Below are 22772 nucleotides of genomic sequence, written 5' to 3' on the forward strand. Positions count from 1 at the left end.
ACTTTTGGGAGCCATAACTTTTAATCCGGTTGTCAGATCTTCAATCATTGTCCATCGTTGGAAAGATCATGAAGGAGACCTAGAACAAGTTGGGTTGATATCAAACTCGTTCAACTTTCAAGCCCATCAGAGGCTTCTAAGGCCCTCAAAATTGCATTTGAAGTTGTATTGGAGAAATTTCCCCAAATAAAAAAACTTAATATCTCTCAAACGCCATAGCATTTGAGATGACTCTTTCACCATTCACTTTGTATTCTAGTCTTGCTCCATGGGGTAAGTTTTTAGGTTCATTTATGCAAAAATGCAAACTTACTAAAAATAGGAATTTTGCTAGTATTTGCATTTATTGAAAAATTAAATAATATTTTTGGGTGATGTAAGATTGCTCTTACACCTTGGATGCTCTTGCATCAGACACTCGGGGTAATTTTATAAGTGGCCTTGTCGCATCTCAGGTTTTCAGAGGAAAACCAAAATGGTCAACCTTTGCCTTAGCCATGATGAATCTTCAACAAGTCTTCCTTTCCATTTAACCAGATACTCTTCATATTGCATGTTTCTTGTGTTTTTACCCACATGGCTATCCAAGATGTTTTTTATCTCCTTTTCTGAAGTAGGTGAAGGAATATTTCACTATGCCTCCTTCATGATACTCTTTCAAATTTGAAATATTAAACACAAGTGAAATGCTAAGTCTACTTGGCAACTCTACCTCATAAGCATTTCTTGAATCATGCTTCTTTAAGATTCTGCATGGCCCAAATTCTTTAAATCTCCTCTTCTGATTTGCCTTAGCCTTATATTGATTATTCATCCTATTAATATGTTTTCTCACCTCTTCATGCAAATTCTTTAGGTGCTTTGCAAAGTCTTCAACTTCAACACTTCTCTTTTCTCCTTTGCCCATCTTCCTTAACTCTGAAGCATTTATGGGACTAGTTCCATATACAATCTAGAATGGTGATTTACTATTGGTCCTATTGATAGATTTGTTGTAAGCAATTCCGCTAGTGGTTAAATCAAATTTCATCCCTTGGGTTTATCTCCTATTGAGCATCTCAATAGGTTACCCAAATTCCTATTCACCACTTTTGTTTGCCGATTGGTCTATGGATGGGGCGCAAAATTGAACTTTAAATCTGTCTTCAATTTCTTCCACAATGTCCTCAAAAAATACCCAACAAACTTGGTATCTCGATTTGAAAATATGTTCTTTGGTAGACCATATTATCTTACCACCTCTCTGAAAAATAACTCTGCAACATGAATAGCATCAATATTCTTTTTACAAGGAATAAAATGTCCCATCTTTGAAAATTTATCCACTACCACAAAAATGGAATCATGTCTTCTTTGAGTCCTTGGTAAAATCCATACTATTATTCTCCCATGGTCTCTCTAGTAGAGGTAATGGTTGATATAGCCCTGTATATTGACTTGTTCCTTTTTCCATTTGACATACTTTGCAACTTTGCACAAGCTTCTTCACATCTTGCTGCAACTGTTGCCAGTAACAATGCTCACTAACTAGAGCAATGGTCTTATCTTGACTAATGTGTCTTGCCAATGCACAACTAGCTTCCCTTGAATAACATACCATCTTGGATTATAAAATCCAACCACCATGTCCTATCTAAAGTAATAGGCTCCATGCAAGCTCTCCAAGTGTCTCCAAAATTAGGATCCTTAGGATATAAAATGTTGATTTAATTAAACCCAACGACTTCAATCCACATTTCTATCAACAAAGTCTACCTTCTATTCAAGGCATCTGCAACTCTGTTAGACCTTCCACTCTTGTGCTTTAAAGCAAAAGTTTACCATTGCAAAAACTCAACCCATTTTAAACGCCTTTGATTCAATTTTCTTTGACTATTCAAGTTTTGTAAAGCTTGATGATCAGTGAATGAAAGAAACTCTTTTGGCATAAGATAATGTCTCCATTTTTTCAATGTCTAAACTATAGCATAATAATCCCGATCATAAACAAAATATTTTCTCTTGGCATCACATCATTCAACTTTTTTACTAAAATAAGCAGCGGGTTTACCTTCTTGACTCAATACTGCTCCTATGGTATTACCACTAGCATCGCAATCTACTTGAAACACCTTATTAAGGTCTGGAAGTTGCAAAATAGGTTGCTTTGTGACTTTCTTCTTGAGCGTGTCAAAACCCTTCGCTGCTCTTGTACTCTATTTAAACTCCTCTCTACCCCCCTCTCGTTGTTTCAGTTAGGGGTGCACAAATACTATTGAAATTCCTGATAAAATTTACGTAAAAACTAGCCAAACCATGACATGATTTCACCTTAGTAGCACTCCTTGGGGTAGGCCATTTAATGATAACCCTCACCTTCTCTAGGTCCATTCTAAGACCATCTACCGGGACAACAAATCCCACGTACACTTAGTCCTTCACAAAACCACACTTCTTTAGGTTAATCAACAACTTTTCTCTTAACTTCTCAAAGACTTTACTAATATGCATTGAATGCCCCTCCATTGTCTTACTGAAAATCAAAATATCATCCAAGTAAACAACAACAAATTTGCCCAAAAAATCTTTTAATAGCTCGTTCATGAGCCGCATGAATATGTTCGCTGCATTGGTTAGCCCAAAAGGCATGACGAACCACTCGTACAAGCCCTCCTTGGTTTTGAAGGCTGTCTTCCATTCATCTCCTCTTAATCTAGATGTGGTGATATTTGCTCTTCAAATCTATCTTTATGAAGTACTCAACTCCACTCAAACAACTATAATGTCATCCATCCTTAGCAAGGGAAACCTATACTTGATGGTAATCTTGTTGATGACTTGGGAGTTTGTACACATCCTCTATTCTCCATCCTTCTTTGGCACTAGTATTTTAGCTACCGCATGGACTCAAACTCTCAGATTAATCCTTTTCGCGATAGTTCTTGTCTTTGTTTGTTCAACTCTTCATTCTCTGTTGGAGTCATTCTATGAGCTGTCTTGTTCGGAAAACTAGCTCCAGGAATCAAGTCCATGTGGTGACTAAACTTTCTCATTGGAGGCAAATTGTCAGGCACATTATCAAACAAAATATCCTGAAACTCATTCAACAAATTTGAAACCTCTACAGGTATCCCTTTATCATCTTCTCTATCAACTTTAGAAATTAAAGCATACCACATGTTCGTGCTTCATAACTTCCATAAATTTTCTTCCATCAACTAAACATATGCTGGCATTACTGCATACCTTTTCCTCCACCTCTTTTAGAGGCTTCAATTTATAACGAACTCCATCCTTTGTCAAGGGATAGGTGTTGGCATGTCCATCATGTACTACACACCAATCAAATTGCCATGGTCTCCCTAATAACATATGACAAACATCCATAGGCATAATATGACACAATACCCCATCATGATGATTTCCAATCTTAAACTTTACCAAACATTGTTCATTGACCAAAGCTTTATGGTCCTTCTTCAACCAAGCAATTTGGTATTTATTTGGATGCCTCCTCTCTAATTGCAACTTACTAACCATCTCTTCTGAAACAAGGTTATCGGTACTACCTCCATCAATAATTACATTGCGAACTTAACCTTCACACTTACATGTGCGAAACAAATTCTTCCTCTAAGTTGGTTCTTTCTCTTCTTGGTGCGAAACAATGTCTTTTAGGGACTTTGCACTCCTTTGGTAACAAGAACTTCTCTTTTAGGATCTTTAGAATGTGGAGACTCAACATCCTCATCTACATGTGCAACTTGTGTGTTGTCACAAAAGTTTGCACCCTTGCCGAGCTATAAGCTCAGCGACCTTGTGAAACATGGAAACAACCCCAAAGTGTGGGACCTTGCCCAATGGGATTGAATCTCTGGAGAAGGTCGACTTCATTCTCAATCCGAGTGCAGGTGCAGAACCAACTCAACACTCCACATTCTACTTCTAAACCTATCCTAATAGCTTGCAGAGGAAAAAGGGAAGAAGGAAATGCTAAAATGAAAGGAGGTGATGCACCAAGATAAGATATGGACACCCAAAAACAACACAAAGAATCAATCGAAATACCCAGGAGATGCACCAACTTTAGTTGCATGAATTACCCCAAACGCATGTATGGAGGTTAGAATTTGTTGATTGTCAAAAGGGGAGAAGGCTTCCCACAAGTCATACCCAGAAACAAGTTAACACAACATATACGTGAGAGAAAGCCACAAAACACACTTACAATGAAGGTAAGAAAAACATACACAACATGCATAAGTTGAAGGAAGGCAAGAATGATAATTTCAATTCATTCTCAGGCCAATGGCCAAACTTACAGTTGTAGAAATGCAAGAAAATATACAAATCTTCAAAAAAAGTGAAAGAGCGAAGAGTAGCTCAAGCCAGTAGGGAGAGAACCCTTTACAATGAGGCTTAACAACCTATATATAGAAAACTGGTTGTAGAGGAGAGACCAATGGTCAAGGAGAGGAAGCCTTGACCTTGGCGTGCACAAAGGAATGTCAGTCAGGGAAAGCAAGGAGGTGCACAGACCCGACATGGTGTGTATGCAAGCAACCTGTCCATACCCTGAGAAGGCAATCTCAAGACAAAAAGTACTTCTAGAAGGTGGATTGTCTGACATTCCAAAGTCAAAGCATGCAGTCCTAACATTAAGGCCATCAAGTAACCATAAATAAACATGGCCCTGGACTCCACTTTATGGCAATCTTGCAAAAAACATTAAATGTGCCCCTGTAGCTTCATGAATGAAAGTAGACAAGTCGCAGAATTTGGTGGAGCATTAAGAGCTTTAGTGTTGATCACATCATCTAGAAGTGTCGGAAGTCATCCGAAGTCGAATGTCAAGTCCTGCCGCAAGGGGAGAGGAGTCTTGGAACCTAGGGGTTCTGGGATTCTGGGGTCATGAGGAAAAGGCTTGGAACTTGGGGGTTCCGGGAGTTCGGGGTCATGAGAAAAAGGCTTGGAACTTGAGGGTTTCGGTATTCTGGGGTCATGAGGAAAAGGCTTGGAATTTGGGGGTTTTGGGGTCATGAGGAAAAGGCTTGAAACCTGGGGGTCTTGAGATTTTAGGGTCATGAGGAAAAGGCTTGGAACCTGGGGGTTTCGGGATTCTGGGGTCATGAGGAAAAGGCTTGCAACCTTGGGGTTCTGGGATTCCGAGGTCATGAAGGAAAGGCTTGGAACTTGGGGGTTTTGAGATTCTAGGGTCATGAGGGAAAAGGCTTGGAACATGGGGGTTCCAGGATTCCGGGGTCATGAAGGAAAGGCTTGGAACCGGGGGTTCCGGGATTTCGGGGTCGTGAGGAAAAGGCTTGGAACCTGGGGGTTCAAGGATTCCGGGTCATTAGGGAAAAGGCTTGGAACTGGGGGGTTTCAGGATTTCGAGTTCATGAGGAAAAGACTTGGAACTCGGCTCTTGACAAGACAACACTTAACATTTCATGATTCCATTGGTTTTGTCCTTGATCAATTGGGGCAGCGTTGGTCCATGGAACATATCTTTGATCGGTTGTCATGGTCAAAGGTGTTATATAATGACAACATTTTGGTGACCTTTGCGTGATGCTTGCTTGCTAAGCATGAAATTCAAAAGCCTTAAGCATCCATTGGGCATCCAGTCACTGGAAGGACCCAAAACATGTGCATGTCAACACTTGGAGGGAAGCCGAAAACTAGAGCATACATTCTCTTAAGGAGAATGCAGCAGGTGCAAAAACACTCTTGAAAGCAAAACAACCTCTAATATAATATTTACATTGATTTACAATAAGAGGCAATTGATGCATTTGCCTCTATCAAAGATGAATCTTTTGAAGGAGCTGATCTCCTTCATACCATAATTGCATTCACCACCTAGCTGCAATAGTTGAAGTCTCTTGTATGAATGCATTTGATCGTACATATTGCTTATATGGTGAAAGAACACTTCACCATTCACCTTGCCACCATAAGGAAGCCATAGAATGTAGGCATCTGAGACATTTGGGGATGCATCAAGCATACACATGATATCAAGGGGGGAGTATTTTAGGAGTAGGTTAGCCTTAAAAGAACCACCCCTTGCAAAAGAGAAGGCACCCTCTTCATAAAGGGGGGCATCATTGTCCCCACAATAGCCGACCTCCTCTAGGCATGAATTGAAACCAAAAGAAAAGGCCTCAAACTCACATGGTGATGAATAGTATACCATACTTCTTTCTTGACTTGCACAAGGGGGTTCCCCCTCATGCACATCAAATAGAAAATTTTGAAGCTCGGGTATACTAGCTATTTGAGCAACAAGAGAATTACTTTTTTGACATGTAAGTTGCTGCTCAACATCACCATCCATGATATGCTAGTCAAAAGTGAATCATTCAAGCTCAGGCACATTGTCCCTAATGCTAAACACAAGATCTTCATCTTGAATGAAGAATTCATATTCAACATCATCACATTCTGGGATAGGGGAGAACCAACATATATCGTAATCACATGTGCTGATACTTAGCTCATAAGCATCAACCTCAAATTTATGAGGCACTTCATACGAAGATCTAAAATCTTCAGATTGCCTCTCTGTTTTTGTTTCTTCCTCATGGCAACCAACTACAATAACCTCAGGCTCATGGCATAATCCATTCCCCATACTAATTGTAGCAATAACATCATTTTTTGTGGCCTCCCCAACATGTGTAGCCATAACCACATCCTTTGAACATAAAGGAGCATCAATCTCAACCCTATCCTCTGGAAATGGAGCAAAATTAGGTAAGACATCAAAGATATTTTCTTCTTCACCATTCTCATCATAGGATGACTTATGTTCTGAATGATCAACATCATGACCTGATCTAACTGGCTCCTCCATGTTGTCCTCACATCCTTGCTTAATGCCTTGCTGTTGTAGATTATCTTTGAATCTCCTTTGCAGCAGGTCTAAACCTCGATCTAGTTGAGTACAAGGAAGCTCACAACTAGCAGACAACACCTCCCCTCCTCCTCCATGATCAAGCCAATCAGCTTTCCAGAGAGTAGGACCACCTTCAAAGAGTGATATAGCGTTAGGAAAAGAAGACTGATTTGGTAGGGGATGTTGCAAGGGAGGTTGTAGAGGGGAACGCTCTTGTAAAACAATAGCCTGAGCTCCTTTGAAACTTGGGATTTGAAACCTAGGAGGTTTATTTGAAGGCTTAGAAGTTCTCCATTGCTTGAAGCTTGATATTTCAAATTTGGGAACCTTAGAGGCAAAACCCTTCTCCTGTATGAGCCGCATCTCTATAGCTACTAGTTGCTTAAGTTCCTCCTTCCTAGTGAAAGCAAGCTGCCTTGCAAGGAAGTCCTCATGTTGTTGTCTTTGGGTTTCCATTTATTGTTGCTGAAGCTGAGCCTGATAAGCGAGTTGACCTTGCTGTAGGCTATGCTCCTGCTCCCTCTCAATAGCTTGTAAATGTTCTTGGAAGTTCAATATTATATCCCTAATGCTGACACCTTCTAGGCTTTTCACATTTTGACCGGCATGCTGGAAGGAATTAAAGTAGACCTCTTGGGGTCATTGATAAGCATGGTTAGGTTGCCAAGAAGGTTGACTAGGGGTGGGAGGGTGGCAAGCATATTGGATGTGCAAACACCTTGTTGCATCAAGGTTGTTTGGGATGAAACTAGGACCATTCCTGGTTTTATATTGCTGATGATAAGGAAAATAAACAACACGCTCATGGAATGGATGGGAAAAGAAGGTATCCCATGATATGTATTAATTATAAAGCATTTGCAAGAGGTAGAACTTGTTTAATGAAATGCTTAAAAGAGCACATGGATCTACTCAACCAAAGACAAATAACATACCAACAGATTCGCCAAACTAATAGTAGAGTCACCATGTGCTTGAAAGATGCCTCCCCAAGGCTGAATACACTGAAGAACACACCAAATCTTCAACTTGATGAAGGATGAGTCCCACCGGGCATGCCAAAAACTATTGTTACAAAATTTTGCACACTTGTTGAGCTATCAACTCAGCAACCTTGTGAAACATGGAAACAACCCCAAAGTGTGGGAGCTTGCGCAATGGGATTGAATCTTCGGAGAAGGCCGACTTCTCAATTTGAGTTCAGGTGTTGAACCAACCCAACACACCACATTCTACTTCTAAACCTAACCTAATAGCTTGCAGAGGAAAAAGGGAAGAAGGAAATGCTAAAATGAAAGGTTATGCATCAAGATAAGAGATGTTTCTCTCCCCACCTAGAAATGACACAAAGAATCAATCGAATTACCCAGGAGATGCACAAACTTCAGTTGCATGAACGACCCCAAATGCATGTATGGAGGTTAGAATTTACTAAATGTTAACAAGGGAGAAGGCTTCCCACAAGTCACACCCAGAAACAAGTTAACACAACATATACGTGAGAGAAAGCCACAAAATATACACATATAGTGAAGGTAAGAAAAACATACTCAACATGCATAAGTTGAAGGAAGGCAAGAATGATAATTTCAATTCATTCTTAGGCCAATGGCCAAACTTATAGTTGCAGAAATGCAAGAAAATATTCAAATCTTTAAGAGAAGTGAAAGAGCAAAGAGTAGCTTAAGCCAGTAGGGAGAGAACCCGTTACAATGAAGCTTAACAACCTATATATAGCAAATTGGTCGTAGGGGAGAGACCAATGGTCAGGGAGAGGAAGCTTTGACCCTAACGTGCACAAAGGAATGTTAGTCAGAGAAGGTAGGGAGGTGCATAGACCTAACATGGTGTGTATGCAAGCAACCTGGCCATACCTTGACAAGGCAATCCCAAGAAAAAAAGTACTTCTAGAAGGTGGATTGTTTGACATTCCAAAGTCAGAGCATGCAATCCTGACACGAAGGTCATTAAGTAACCATAAATAAGCATGGCGCTAGAATCCACTTGATGGCAATCCTGCAAAAAACATTAAATGCGCTCGTGCAACTCCATGAATGAAAGTAGACAAGTCACAAGATTTAGTGGAGCATTAAGAGCTTTGAGTGTTGATCACGTCATCTGAAAGTGTCGCAAGTCGTCGGAAGTTGGACGTTGGGTCCTACCACAAGGGGAGAGGAGTCTTGGAACTTGGGGGTTCTGGGATTTCGGGGTCATGAGGAAAAGGCTTGGAACCTGGGGGTTCTTAGATTCCGAGGTCATGAGGAAAAGGCTTGGAACCTGGGGGTTCCAAGATTCCAAGGTCATGAGGAAAAGACTTGGAACTTGGGGGTTACAGGATTTCGCGGTCATGAGGAATAGGTTTGGAACCTGGGGGTTCCAGGATTTCGGGGTCATGAGGGAAAAGGCTTGGAACCTGGGGGTTCTGAGATTCCGAGGTCATGAGGAATAGGCTTGGAACCTGGGGGTTCCAGGATTTCGGGGTCATGAGGGAAAAGGCTTGGAACTTGGGGGTTCCGGGATTCTGGGGTCATGAAGGAAAGGCTTGGAACCTAGGGGTTTTGAGATTCCGAGGTCTTGAGGAAAATGCTTGGAACCTAGAGGTTTCTAGATTTTAGAGTCATGAAGGAAAAGGCTTGGAACCTGGGGTTTTCAGGATTTCGAGGTCATGAAAAGAGGCTTGAAACCTAGGGGTTTCGGGAATTTGGGGTCATGAAGGAATAGGCTTGGAACCTGGGGGTTCCGATGTCATGAGGAAAAGGCTTGGAACTCGCCTCCTGACAAGACAACACGTAACATTTTCATGATTCCATTGGTTTTGTCCTTGATCAATTGGGGCAGCGCTGGTCCATGGAACATATCTCTGATCGGTTCTCACTGATGGACCAAAGGTGTTATAAAATGACAACATCGTGCATTACCTTCAAGTGTTCTATTTGTCCTCCCTTGATGTTGGGGACATTCACATGCTTTGTGTCCTCCACATTGGAAATAGGTTACATGAAAGCCTTGTCCTCTAGATTCTTGTCCAAATCTTCCTCTTCCGCTTTGATCTCCATTATTTTTTTTTTTATTATTAAGGGGTAAATGCTTTTGACTTGGAGCTATGAACCAGTGAGGCCACAAACAGGGGACCTCATCCCCACACTTCACTTGTTCAAATCCGCGAGCACAACGACCCAGCGAAGGCACAAGGCCTTGCAAGCACAAAGGCCCAACAAGATTTGAACCTTGGTGGCCGCATCACCAACGACGTGTTTTAACCGCAACACCACATGTTCGAAGACTTGATCTCCATTATTTTGATCACAAGGACAAAAGGGGTTATTTTCCTTATGGTTCTGACTACTATTAGATTCTTGATTCTTCTTTGGGTCTTCATTTTAGACTCCATAAGACCATTAGCCAGTCTTTCCACTGCACTAAACACTAATCTAACTTGGTTGGGACAACATCCTTTTCTTTTTTTTTAGAAAAGATGATATTCTTTTCATTTCCTAGAAAAGAAATAGCGGTTAAGAAAACAAATACAACAGGTTAAAGAAATAATAACAAGAATACTTAAAAAGGAAGAGAAGTTTCCGTGAAAGCTCAAAGTCTTCTGTCACTTACCTAGTACGAGAAAATAAAAACAAAGCGCAAAGTCTTTAATTCCCACTATCCTATAAACCTTTCCAAAATGATTAAAACAAGAATAATATACAACATATAACAGCGCAAAGTCTGCAAATATGATGCAATACTTCAAATGGGAACAACCACAAGTACAAATTCTTGCAACTCTCCTCTGCTTTTAACACTTAACTACACTAATTCAACCCTCACTATTTGCAGCACAAAATCTGCAAGAAATCAGGTTAAAGCTCCTTTCAACAACCTCGTTACAATCTTAAGTAAATGCAGGAATAGTGTACCACTATGACACAAGAACACAATGGATATAGGGGTATGACTTCAACACAAAGTTTGAAACTCAAAACCTTCTTGATATTACTTGAGAGAACAATTGATAAGTATGAAGCACAAAGTCTTTATGACTGTAAATTTCTGCAAAGTTTTCTTGCTTGCTGAAAAAGATAAAAATTACAAAGAGCACCCTCCTGTATATATAGGAGAGGAGCTGAGAGCAAAAAGTTGGAGAAGTCTAACTAACTGAGACTTTTTCCACAACTAACTATAACTAACTATGACTTATTCAAATTACAGTCCTATTGCATTTCAACTTGTAATTTGTCTACTTGTAATTACAAGTTACAAGAATGCAAGTAATGTGATTACTTGTAATCATAGTTGAAAATCTCGGACTCGCCTCGGACTCGGCAAACCAAAATTTTGGACTCAGACTCGGACTCGTGAAAGACTCGCGAAAGACTCGGCAAAAAAAAAAACCGTAGTTTTACAAAAAAAACATAAAGAAATTAATGCATTTAGAGAACATAAGTGCCATAATTGAAACATTACACATGTCATATGATCTACAAACACGCAATATTTGAAATTTCATCATTCATGGCAGCATATTCAAGTTTTGCAGCATATTCAAGTTTCAAGTTTCAACTCTAAAATGTATAATGGCAGCATAAGTATATAAATGTTCACAAAATTACATATAATGATATGTCCAAGTCCAACTCCAAATGTGAAAAACAACAATGTGAATGAACAAACCAAAGAGAAGACTACATCTTCCTCTTTGTATTTTTCCTAATATAGCTCAATTTTTCAGGCCTTGAGCTAGAAGTAGTAGCAGTGGGTGTTGTGGTATCTAAATGGTGAGATGATTCTTCTTGAAAGTCAAAGTCCTCATCATCATCCTCATCTTCGTCCTCATCTTCATCCTCCATTTCATCCAATCTTGCTCCTTTTGCATCTTGCGCTGCTCCTCTCTATTTCTGCAATTTCTTCTTCGGTAAGGAGGACATCATCACCATCATTTTGTTCATTCATGGTCCAATCACCATATGGATCAATTTCATCCAAGTCAATGGCCTCATGTGAAACACCCTCCACTTGTCTAACTCGAAGGCGAAGGTTGTACCGAACAAATACTAGATCATTGAGCCGCTTTTGTGACAATCTATTCTCTTCTTTGTGTGAATGCTCTCAAAGACACTCCAATTTCGTTCACACCCAGAAGCACTGCATGGCTGAGACAAAACACGGATAGCTATCTTTTGAAGATTAGGCGTGCCGGCACCATAATTCTCCCACCATAAATCTACAAAAAACATTTAGAAATATTAGAATTGAGAAAAAAATGTAACAATCAAGTTTGTAGGTTTTTTCTTGCACTATTGAACTAAGTTACTAAATTTTTTACCTGGTTGTTGTTTTCCTCTCCTATCAATTGCTAGTTGTGATGAGAAGAGTCTCCCCTTTGCACTTTTGTAGATCTTGAACAATGAACATTTCCAAATTCAGAAATAGATACTAGATAGTCAAAGTGTCAAACTCAAATTCAATAATGAACATTTCCGAATTCATAAATAAAGATAGAGCAATTGCAAATGTCAAATCTCACCTCCAACTCATCAAGAACCTTGTCTCTCAATTCAGGATCAGGTGTCATCTTATCAATGCATGTAACAACACCTGCCATGACCTCCTCATCAGCCCTAAATGAATCAGAGAAGTAGAATTTCGGGTTCAAAAAGTAGGCGAAGGCATGTATCGGTTGGTGCAGTTGGTTTGTCCACCTACGATCAATGATGCGCCAAAGGATTTCACATTTTCTTGTATTTCCACGATAGTAATGTGAAATGGCCTCTTTGGCCCTATCCATGGCCTCATAAATGAAACCCATTGGCATGCCCTCTCCATCCACCATACGAAGAACCCTTACCAAAGGTTCTGTCACCAAAAAAAAATGAAAACAAATTTTAAATTAGTACAAAATCAACCCCTAAAAAATAAAATCAGCAAATAGACAAGATTGTATAAACTTTATTTTTGTGTTTGTTACTTACCGTAGTCAACTCCTCTCCACTTTTATTGAACCCTTCATCAAAAAAATGCTCACAATCTTCTCTGCTTCGGGTCTTTTGGAGTATGCAGACCTGTTGTGACGTTTTCACACATCTTCCCATTGCAAATGGGGACCCTTGCTTTTTGCTTTTTAGGGTTTGTTTTCTAGGTCTTTAGGGTTTTGTTAGTTAGCCTTTGCATTTTGAGTGCTGTCGGGGAGATCAATAGGATAGCAAGTCCGGCTTGAGTGATGTCCTGATCCTGAAATTTGGCTAAGTCTGGAATGTCCTGATCCTGAAATTTGACTAAGTCTGGAAACTGAAAAACCTCAAAAAACTAGATTTTGCAATATAACTCCTGGAGGTCTGAAACCACTCTCAAACATCCTGAAAGTATATATGGAATATAACTTAAAGTATAAGAAAGAAATGTTTCTTCTTTCTTATACTTAAATGTTATATTCCATTAAAATTGTCCTGATAGAGAGTTCAAAAAGTCAAATTTCGCTCCTGTCCTTCACTGAGGATCCAGACCGAAAAGCGCTCCTGTCCCTCTCCAAGGGTCCAAGGCGAATCGCTCATGTCCCTCACCAAGGGTCCAGAGCGAAAAAGCTTAGTGGAGTCATTCCTGACCTTGTTTGGACAAATTGAGACATCAAAGGCATGGAGGACGTAATCAACTCATTGAAGATAGTTTTGAAAGTTAACAAGGCATAAATGAGCTCATAAAGGCCAGGGCGCTCCTGTCCCTCTCCAAGGGACCAGAGCGATTTTCCCTCAAGACAAGTTTTTGGCAAAAGGAAGGCAAGTTTCGCGTTTGAGGTGGGTGAAGGAAGACGCAATCGATCCGTTGAAGATAATTTTCGAAGCTAGCAAAACACAAGCGAGCTTATAAATGCAAAATCGCTCCTGTCCCTCTCCCAGGGACCAGGGCGAAAAACACATTAGCTAACCTTCCTCTCCAAATTCGGACGAATCCAAGTCAAGACGCAAGGTCAAAATGATGTTTAAAAGGTTTCACGGAGGAATGAAGTTGCAAAGACCACAAGACTTGATAAAAATGGCTAAGGCGCTCTTGTCCTTCACTCAAGGACCAAGGCGAGATTCTTAACAAAGCGATATTTTCATCATGCTTAGGCGCCAATATCCTTCAAATTGTATTAAATGCCAAATTTGCCAAATCCTTGAAATATTTTAATTAAATTTGCATTTAATAAATGTGCGTTGGTATTTAATAATTAATTTAAGCCTTTAAAAAATCGAAATTTTTAATTGTAAAGGCATTTTAAATTAATTATTATTAAATTAAATTTAAAAAGAGAGCGCTTGGGATATTATTTTAATATTTTATAAAGGTCGGCCTCTCCTTTTATTAAATTTCAATTATTTTTGGCCTGTTTTCCAAGTCGGCCTATGGAGAGATGTAGAAGGTGAGCGCTCTATATATTGGAGGTGTTGTTTCACAATTCAAATCATTCAATCATCCTTTCAAGTGCGATTTGGAGAAGCAAGGAAGGAGGTGCGAAATCTAGCTTGTGTGGAGCAAATTTCTACCAAGTGTGGAGGCTAAGGAAGGCGAAATTCATCTTGAAGGCTATTGGAGAGGCGTATTTCTTGCTAGATTGGAGGATAATTTTCAGATTTTTGAAGACATTTGAAGGCGAATTTCCAGATCTTGAAGAAGCTAGTGGAAGATGGAGTTCTTTTCCAAGCTAAAGGGGGCGCATTCTGCTAAAGGGGTCTTGATCTACATTTTGCCTAGCGAATTCTCCTATTTTTGCATCATTTTTTAGAGTTAATTCTCAAGAGGAGGTATGGCAAAATCATCTTGACACCCTTATTCAAGGTTTGATTTTTTAGACATTTTTTTGAAAAATCTAAGTATTGCATGGTTAATGAGGAAATGATAACTCAAGATTTATCATGAAGTTTCCTAATTAAAATCTTGAATCTTCCTTTTAAAGTTTAATTTTTAGATTTCAAGATATATTACTAATTTTGAAATGTTGTGTAGGTATCAAGATGGCGACTCCCAAGCTCGAAAGATCTACAAGTCAGAAGACTCTCCTCAAGGAAAATCAAGCCAGATCAAGGACGATCAAGCAAGGACAAGGACAACCTTCTTCAATCCAGCCTAGCATCAACAAGGACAACCTTCTTCGATCCAGCCTAGCATCGACAAGGACGGCCTTCTTTGGACTAACGTCATCAAGGGCGACCTTCTCCAATCCAGTATTCCAAGGCGAGGTACATCAATCATCCTGCCAATCAAGGACACAAGAAGTTAGAACAAGGGTTCGTTGAAGAAGCAGATAGTTCCAGATGAATTAATTAAAGCTAGCTTCTCAACAACATCAAGTTGAATATCTACCAAGTTACAAGTGTCAGACGAGGTGGCATCCTAGTCATCACTTCTCCAGTCAGTGTGGTCCACCTCAACATGTCTAGATTCAATGTACCTAACTCATGGAAGGTGGCACAAACTCCGATGTACCTACCCCGGCTATCCATTGGTCGATTTTTCCAGAGAGGACATGTGTCCAAGCAATACAATTATTTCATTGGTCGAGCATTAAATGTTATGTAATGGTTGTAACAAACCCTAATTAGGGTTTTCATTGTAAAATCTTGGCCATTGATCTCGAATTGATCTCAGCCATCGAATTGTATTGAGGGCACTATATAAACCCCGACTCTTCATTTTGTAAAGGCAATTAGAGAGAATAGAATAGATAGTAAATAGTTAGAGAGTTAGAAGATAGTTGGAAGAGTTAGAATATAGTTGATAGAATAGCAATTAGAGTAGAGTAGAGAGAGAAGGCAAAGATTGTTGCCAAGATGTTGTTGTAAAAGACTTGTAACTTCATTGAAGAAATGGTGGAATTTATGGGTCGATTCGACAATTTGCATGGTCTCTATACTTCTCGTATTTGATTTCGTGTTATTAGATGAGTGGAAGAAATGTGCTTGATTGATGGTGAAATTCGTATATCCATACTACTAGCAGTTTGTTGATTGCAGACTTGCCTTGCGTAGTCAACTGGAATCATTCAGCTTAAGCTTAACTTCAATTGTCACCTCTTCATTGATATGCATCAACCTGATGGTGTCTATGCCTGCAGTGATAATTTGAACATCATAAAGCTTTCCTTCGAAGATCGCACTAGCCTTGTGGAGATGGTCCTGCGATGTCAAAACAAGACCTAGTTAGAATTTCATCAAAGATCAATCATTGCTCCTACATTCTTAGTGTTAGGATTAGATCCTTTCCTCGCCCTCATCTTTTTTCCTTTTTTCAAGTCAAAGCTAGTGAAAATCCTGTGTTCCAGCAATATTCAAAGCAAATCAGAAGTTCAGGCATCAAATGTAAGTCCCCTTGTGATTCCAGCAAATCACATCATACCACAAAGAGCTTATCCACACGTAGAGACCCTACATACAAGAACCTTGGAGTCATCCTGATTGATCCTTTTTCGCGATATCTTCAGCAATCAGAGGCTTTATTCAAGAGAGGATAAGGTACCTTTAGGTATTTTATTCTGTGTTTGATAGTGTACAAAATACACGTCAACAAGACCCCAACCAAGCATCTGACACAAACATCTGCTTAAGATGAGGAATGGCACTAAGAATGCTCTGCAAAGTGATGAAGTGGCTAGCAAATCGTGTCACTCCAGGTCGCACAAGGTCCTTGCCATTTGTGTGTTTTCTCATCAAAGCAAGCACCCAAGTATTGTTGTAGATGAATTTGGTGACACTTTTTGCATCTTCAACCACCTTCTTCACCCATTCAATCTTCCCAATGTCCTCTAGCACCAAGTCCAAGCAATGTGCAGCACAAGGACTCCATGTAATCGAAGGATGCCTCTCCATAAGCATTCTACCTGCAGATACATATGCAGCTGCATTGTCCGTGATAATTTGGACAACATTCTCAACTCCAACTTCCCGAACCACACCATCCAACAGATTACACAAAGTCTCTGCATTTTTTATTTCATTTGAGGCATCAACAAACTTACGAATACCATTGCACCATTTGAAGCCACCAAGAAGTTGAGAAGAGTCCTATTCCGTCCATCTATCCATCCATCAGATAAAATGCTGCATCCTTTTCTTTTCCAATACCTTTTCTGATCATCAACCACACCTTGTGTATTTTGCACAACTTTCTCTAGCAATGGCCCACTGAAGTCATGACCTGTTGGGGCCTTAAACCCTTTACCCGCCACTGTACATGCATTAACAAAACTTTCCCAATACACATTGTTTGCTGCATTGAAAGATAGATTATTGTAAAACCAAAAGTTTGAAGCTGCTATCCGTGCTTGTTCATGCTTCTCTCTATTCCATCCTGTACCTTCAAGTGAAGGTTGTGCACCTGGAACATTGCGTGGTACAAAAAAATTAGGGTCTGATCTAACAGGAGTGCCACTAGCCTCACCCTCATTGTCATCAAAAGATGAAAGTGACTGACGAGCCCGACTGTGACCAATGGGACCCGAAGTGGACAATGTGGGATTCATTGCAGCTGCCATGGCTTCTCTTGTTTTTTGCCTTTCTTCCTTATGCATATCATTCTCAGCAAGAATGGCCTTCATCTCTCTAATAATTTCAGGAGTTGATTTGGGGCATGCCTCCACACCATATCCAGGTATTTGTGCAAGGTGGTATTTTAATCTATTGATTCCACCAGTCATCCATTTTGTGCATTTGGTGCAAGTGACCTCCCCCTTTTTGCTTCCTGCAATCCCATATTTCCAAGCTTTATCTCTTTGTCTTCCTGACCTTGGGGTTGCCCTTGGAGTTGAACTTGCCATTGCTGATTTAACCAGAAAAAAAAAAAATCAGCAGGGTTCTATGGAAAATCAACAAAAAAAATGACAATGAATCATTTGGGAAAAATAGCATTCAAAAACAAGAAAAAAAAAAGAGGAAATAACTTAGGAAAGAAAATAGAAAAAAATTTGGCAGCATATCCCCTTGTTTTTCAAGATTTTTTTCAGTTTCAAAACAATGAAATGATTCAAATGAAAAAAAAAAAGAAAGAGAAAAAATCCTTACCTAGATCTCTCTTGCTGTTTTTTTCTTCTTCCCTCTACTCCTTCAAACCCTACAAACCTGCTAAAACCAAACAAAACTAAAATCAAGTGAAAAATGAAAAAAAAAAGCTTTTTTAACCCTTCACGGGCGTCTTTTTCTGGGCCCGCGAGTCCCTGCGAAAGACTCGCGAGTTCGAGCAAAAGACTCGCGCGAGTCTTTGCGAAAGACTCGCAAGTCTATCGCAGGGACTCGCCTCGCGAGTCCTAGGCGAGTCCGAGGTGAGTCGCCGAGTTTTAAAACTATGCTTGTAATTACAAGTTTTGACATTATATGTAATTTGTCAAAGGGAAATTACAAATGCATAATTGAAACTAATCTAAGTGCCCGAGACATGACTCTATTTACATCATGATGTCTAAGAGGTCTTCATGCTGCTACAAGATGCTAACACTTGAAGTATTTGAGATCGGTGAAGGTATTTGTCCAGGAACATCAACTTGCATCATTGATTGTTCTTATGTCCTTTGCCAACGAACTCCTTCTTCATCTTCTTGCTTGGGTTAATACTGATTTTTCAGGATTCTTTGTGCATATGACATTGTACTCTTTTCAATTTACATCACTATTGTCATCAACATATGGCAACACTGGCTGTAATCAAAGTGTGTCTCTTTGTAGTCGGGTCTTAGATATCCAATTGCAAGTATTGATCTTGCAAAGGGAAAATGTGGGAATGAGAGTATGTGGAGACAAGGCGACTTTGGGATCTTGGGAGGTGGAATGCGAGTGCAAGTGGATTGGAGCGAACTTGGAATGCGGAAATGGAAGAATGCAAGTTAGGGAAAAAACGCTGAAACTTACACTTGCAATCGGGTCTTGGAGATCCGAATGCAAGTAAGCCTTTTTGCATGATTGGTAGTAGCTTGCAATCGGGTCTTGGAACCCTGATTGCAAGTAAGCATAGAGATTGCAAACTTGTGGTAAGAATGAGCTTGCAATAGGGTCTCCAAGACCTGATTGCAAAGTGAGCATACTTGCAATAAAGAGAGCAGTGGGAGAAACAAACTTGCAATCGGGTCTCAAAACCGTGATTGCAAGTGAAATAGATATCAAAGTACACACAAACTTGCAATCGAGGTTTCAAGACCCGATTACAAGTGAAATAAATCAAAACACTCATGCAATATTGGCTTCAAATCGGGTCTTGGAACTCTCTTGGAACTCTGATTGCAAGTGCAAGGGAAATATTAAGGCAACAAACTTGAAAAACATGTTTGCACAAAAGGCACCAACTTGCAATCGGGGTTTTGAAACCCAATTGCAAGTGTGAAAGGTTTGCAAGGTAGACACAATTTTGCAATCGGGATTTTGAAACCCGATTGCAAGTAAGCACATCAAAATGCTCACACAATGGTGGCTTGCAATCGGGTCTTGGAACCCCGATTGCAAGTGGAATATGCGTTTCATTTTGCTTTTATAAAACATACACCCGATTGCAAGTAAAACAAACTTTATAACAATGAGCTGACTTGTAATCGGGTTTCTTGAACCCGATTACAAGTGTAATGTCCCCATTTTTCTAGTGATATCTCAAGTATTCTAGCTTTGCCTGTTAGCCACCTCCACAAGCAAATTAATTGGTTAGGAGGTGATATTTTCCATCTTTGGGGGCTTATACTTAGTCATTTATTTGACTTTAATGGATAAATACATGTACTTTATAATATAATGATAAAGTTAACTTTTTCTTAAATTAGAAAAAATAAACTCATAAAGTAACTTTATAAAAGCACTTTATATTAAGTCTTTTCTTAAGTGAGCACTTGGGCCCACCTTGCATGACCTTCAAGAGGCATATAACATTTTAAAATGTTTTAAGATTTCATAAAGTGCATATCCAAGGTTGGGCGTGGCTTTTGGAAGAAGGGAAGATTCCTTGGGAATCATTAAAGATGCCTCCAAGTGGTACGATTAGGGCTTGGGATGATTAAAAACATTTTGGGAAAGCAATTTGGCATTATTGTTATTGATTGTTTTAAGAAAAGAGTTGTTTCAGGTCTGCAACGATTTGCAGGTGTGCTGGAAGGAGAATTTGGGATGAAAACCTCAGAATTCTTCAAGATAGGACGAAATCCCTATCAAGTTCGACCTACCGATTTGCTAAAATTGCTTATATCTTGCCAAAAAGAGTCAAATTCATTGTTTCTTCAGTTGCAGCAGTCTGGACAAGGTCTGATATTTGGTAGAAAACAGTGACTTATAGCTTTTGGTGGCTGACCATACCATCCCTAGCTGGGCCCTACCATTTCCCATGCCTGGGTGAGCAAATAAAATAAATGTGAGGGTTTGGCATTGAAGTTTGTGCTCAAATTTCATTGTCAGTGATAAATAAAGGCAGATTTGTGGTTAATCCAGAGATTTCATAATGTGTGTGACCTGCACCAGCATTTATATGAGGAAAATTGACCAATTTTAGAGGATTTGCCTGGCAACATTTGGAATTTCTATCTGGGTCTTCTTATTTCTGCTCTATTTGATTTTGGTAATTCATTTTAGAGTCAAATAAGACGTGTGGAGCTTCTACCTCAGTTATTGAGCATTACCACTAGCATTCTTCTAAATATAGTCAAATAAAGGAGGCGTCCTGGGCAAGCTTTGGACCTTTGGTAGGCCAATTTTGGCTTTGGATGTTATTTATAGTGATTTTTATTGATTTGTTGGTTGCTGATAATAAAATCTAGATGTTGGTTATTTATTTCAGTCAATTACTATATTTGCTTGCATTGGTTTTCTTGCATCATAGCAAAAATCTCATGCCAAAACCATGTTAAACTTTAAAAAACTGCAAAACATCTCTTCACAACTTAAAACTTCAATCGCTGGCCAAAGAAAACAGACTTAGAAAATATATCAGGTTGTGGGAAAATTTGGTTGGCATCTTTCAACAAGTAAAGTTCATTTACTTGGAATGACATCCAAAAGTTCCTACTTGCAATGATAGCAAAAAGTTTCTACTTGCAATGTCAGCAAAAAGTTTCTACTTGCAATGACAGCTTGCAAAAAGTCCCTACTTGTAGAGAGGAACTCAAAACCCGAAATTGCACAAAAAGCTAGGAAAATGAAAGTAAAAACCAACCAAAACTTGAACAACTATGACAAACACACCCTCTAATGGTTTGACATTAACAAATATGAGTTTTAAACCTCGTAAAACGTGCCTTAGAGAAGAAAACTACGAATTTTGAGTAAAAATTTGTAGAGGTTTTTTTTTTTCGAAAATTCAAAAATTTAGACAACAGATTGAATCATCTTATAAGTATTCAAATAATATTAATGGGATCCCTAAATTTGACATTTGATTCTTGTACTTTATCATGTTAGTAGTGGATTTACTGTACACTTGAAACAGTTTTTTTAACTCACCTTGTCAATAAATAAGTATTGTCTTGTACATGATTAGTCCATATGTATGCATTCTATAAGAGATGACATGTTTTCTAAATGTACAACATAGTCTCTTTGCAGTGCATTTGTTTTGTCTGGTGTTTATACTCTTTATAACCAGGAGCTAACTTAATACCCAATCTTGCAAAATTACTTCATGATTTTCTGACATTGATTTTAAATCTCAGGTTGCGCACTTCACGACTCCTTTCTTTTTTGATCAGTTGGAAAGTTTGCATGCAGGCCTTAATGGCGTTCTTCCTCCTGATATTAGGGTGAGAGAGGTAGCTGCAGTGAAAACTGATTTTCATGCACGATATTCAGCTTTAAAGAAAACTTATCATTACAAGATATACAATGATGCTATTATGGATCCATTTCAAAATCTTTATGCATACCACTTTGCCCACAAGCTCAATATTGATGTCATGAGACAGGCTGCCAAATATTTCATTGGGCAACATGACTTTTCTGCCTTTATAACAATGTCACGAGGAGGTTTACCTACAGATCCCAGGAGGGAGATTTTTCGGTTTGATGTAGTTAAAATGGTATGTTAGCTGGATTCCATTTTACTAATAATTCCTTTTCATCTTGGAAATGCATGTCCTTTTTATTAGTCTTTATGTGCATAACTGAATATTTATTTTTCACAAGCATCAAATTGAGTTGTAGACTCAAAGCTACAGAGGAAAAGATGTATCAAGAGGCAGAGGGGATGCAAGGAAAGCAATCTCTGTAGTTGAATATGCCCACATTTGAAAGGATAGGATAGGGTGTTAGATGACTTGTAGATATGTACAAAGCAAAAAGGTGGTGAATGTGCCCTTATTTTTTAACATTCAGATGAGGCTCTGTAATTGCTTTCTGAACTCTTTCCCCTACAAGTTTTGTTGTTGAGTAGACCCAATATGAAAGCATTACTGATATGGAAGAATTTTTGGAAGTACATGTAAAGCAAAAAGATTTACCTTTTTTTTGAAAATTAGGCCATTAGGATTTAATTATTATGTAATTAATTCAAGTCCTAAAATCGTAGCATTATAAGATATTATTGTAAAATAGGGGAGATTGCATATTTATATGCTACTTCATGTTCATTTGTAGAGTGGATCTGTAAAGAGAGGCTTTGAGGGAATATCCTAGAGAGAGGCTTTGAGATTTTTGTGATTTGAGAGGCAAGAAGAGAGGATTTTAGTTGTCCCCTTGCAAGGAGGCCATTGCATGTACCTGTTCATTGTGGAATAATGAGAAGTTTCCATCTTTTGTTGTTTCATGTCTGTTGTCTTTGCATGTTTGTCATATGCATATATGTTCAGGCCTTTAGGTATTTTCATGGTAGACCAAGTAATAGGCGTCAAATTCACATGCACCTTGGGTGAGAACACCCTTCAGGGTTGTTGCAAGTGGTAAGTTGGTGCTCAGATGTCCACTGTTTGACCAGA

At 39.1% G+C, this 22772-nt stretch overlaps 1 protein-coding gene across 1 annotated transcript in view; it reads left to right on the plus strand.

Moving 5' to 3' along the window:
- The window catches only part of LOC131073517 (uncharacterized), a gene marked incomplete at its 3' end in the record, with an annotated part of 61897 nt that extends 40019 nt beyond the window's left edge, over nt 1-21878 (plus strand). Inside the window, 1 exon segment of the mRNA XM_059216067.1 lies at nt 21516-21878. Within this exon segment, the coding sequence (XP_059072050.1) occupies nt 21516-21878 (363 nt within the window).
- Between the last annotated feature and the right edge of the window lie 894 nt (nt 21879-22772).

The sequence above is a fragment of the Cryptomeria japonica genome, unplaced genomic scaffold, assembly GCF_030272615.1.
Source record: "Cryptomeria japonica unplaced genomic scaffold, Sugi_1.0 HiC_scaffold_595, whole genome shotgun sequence".
Lineage (NCBI taxonomy): Eukaryota > Viridiplantae > Streptophyta > Pinopsida > Cupressales > Cupressaceae > Cryptomeria > Cryptomeria japonica.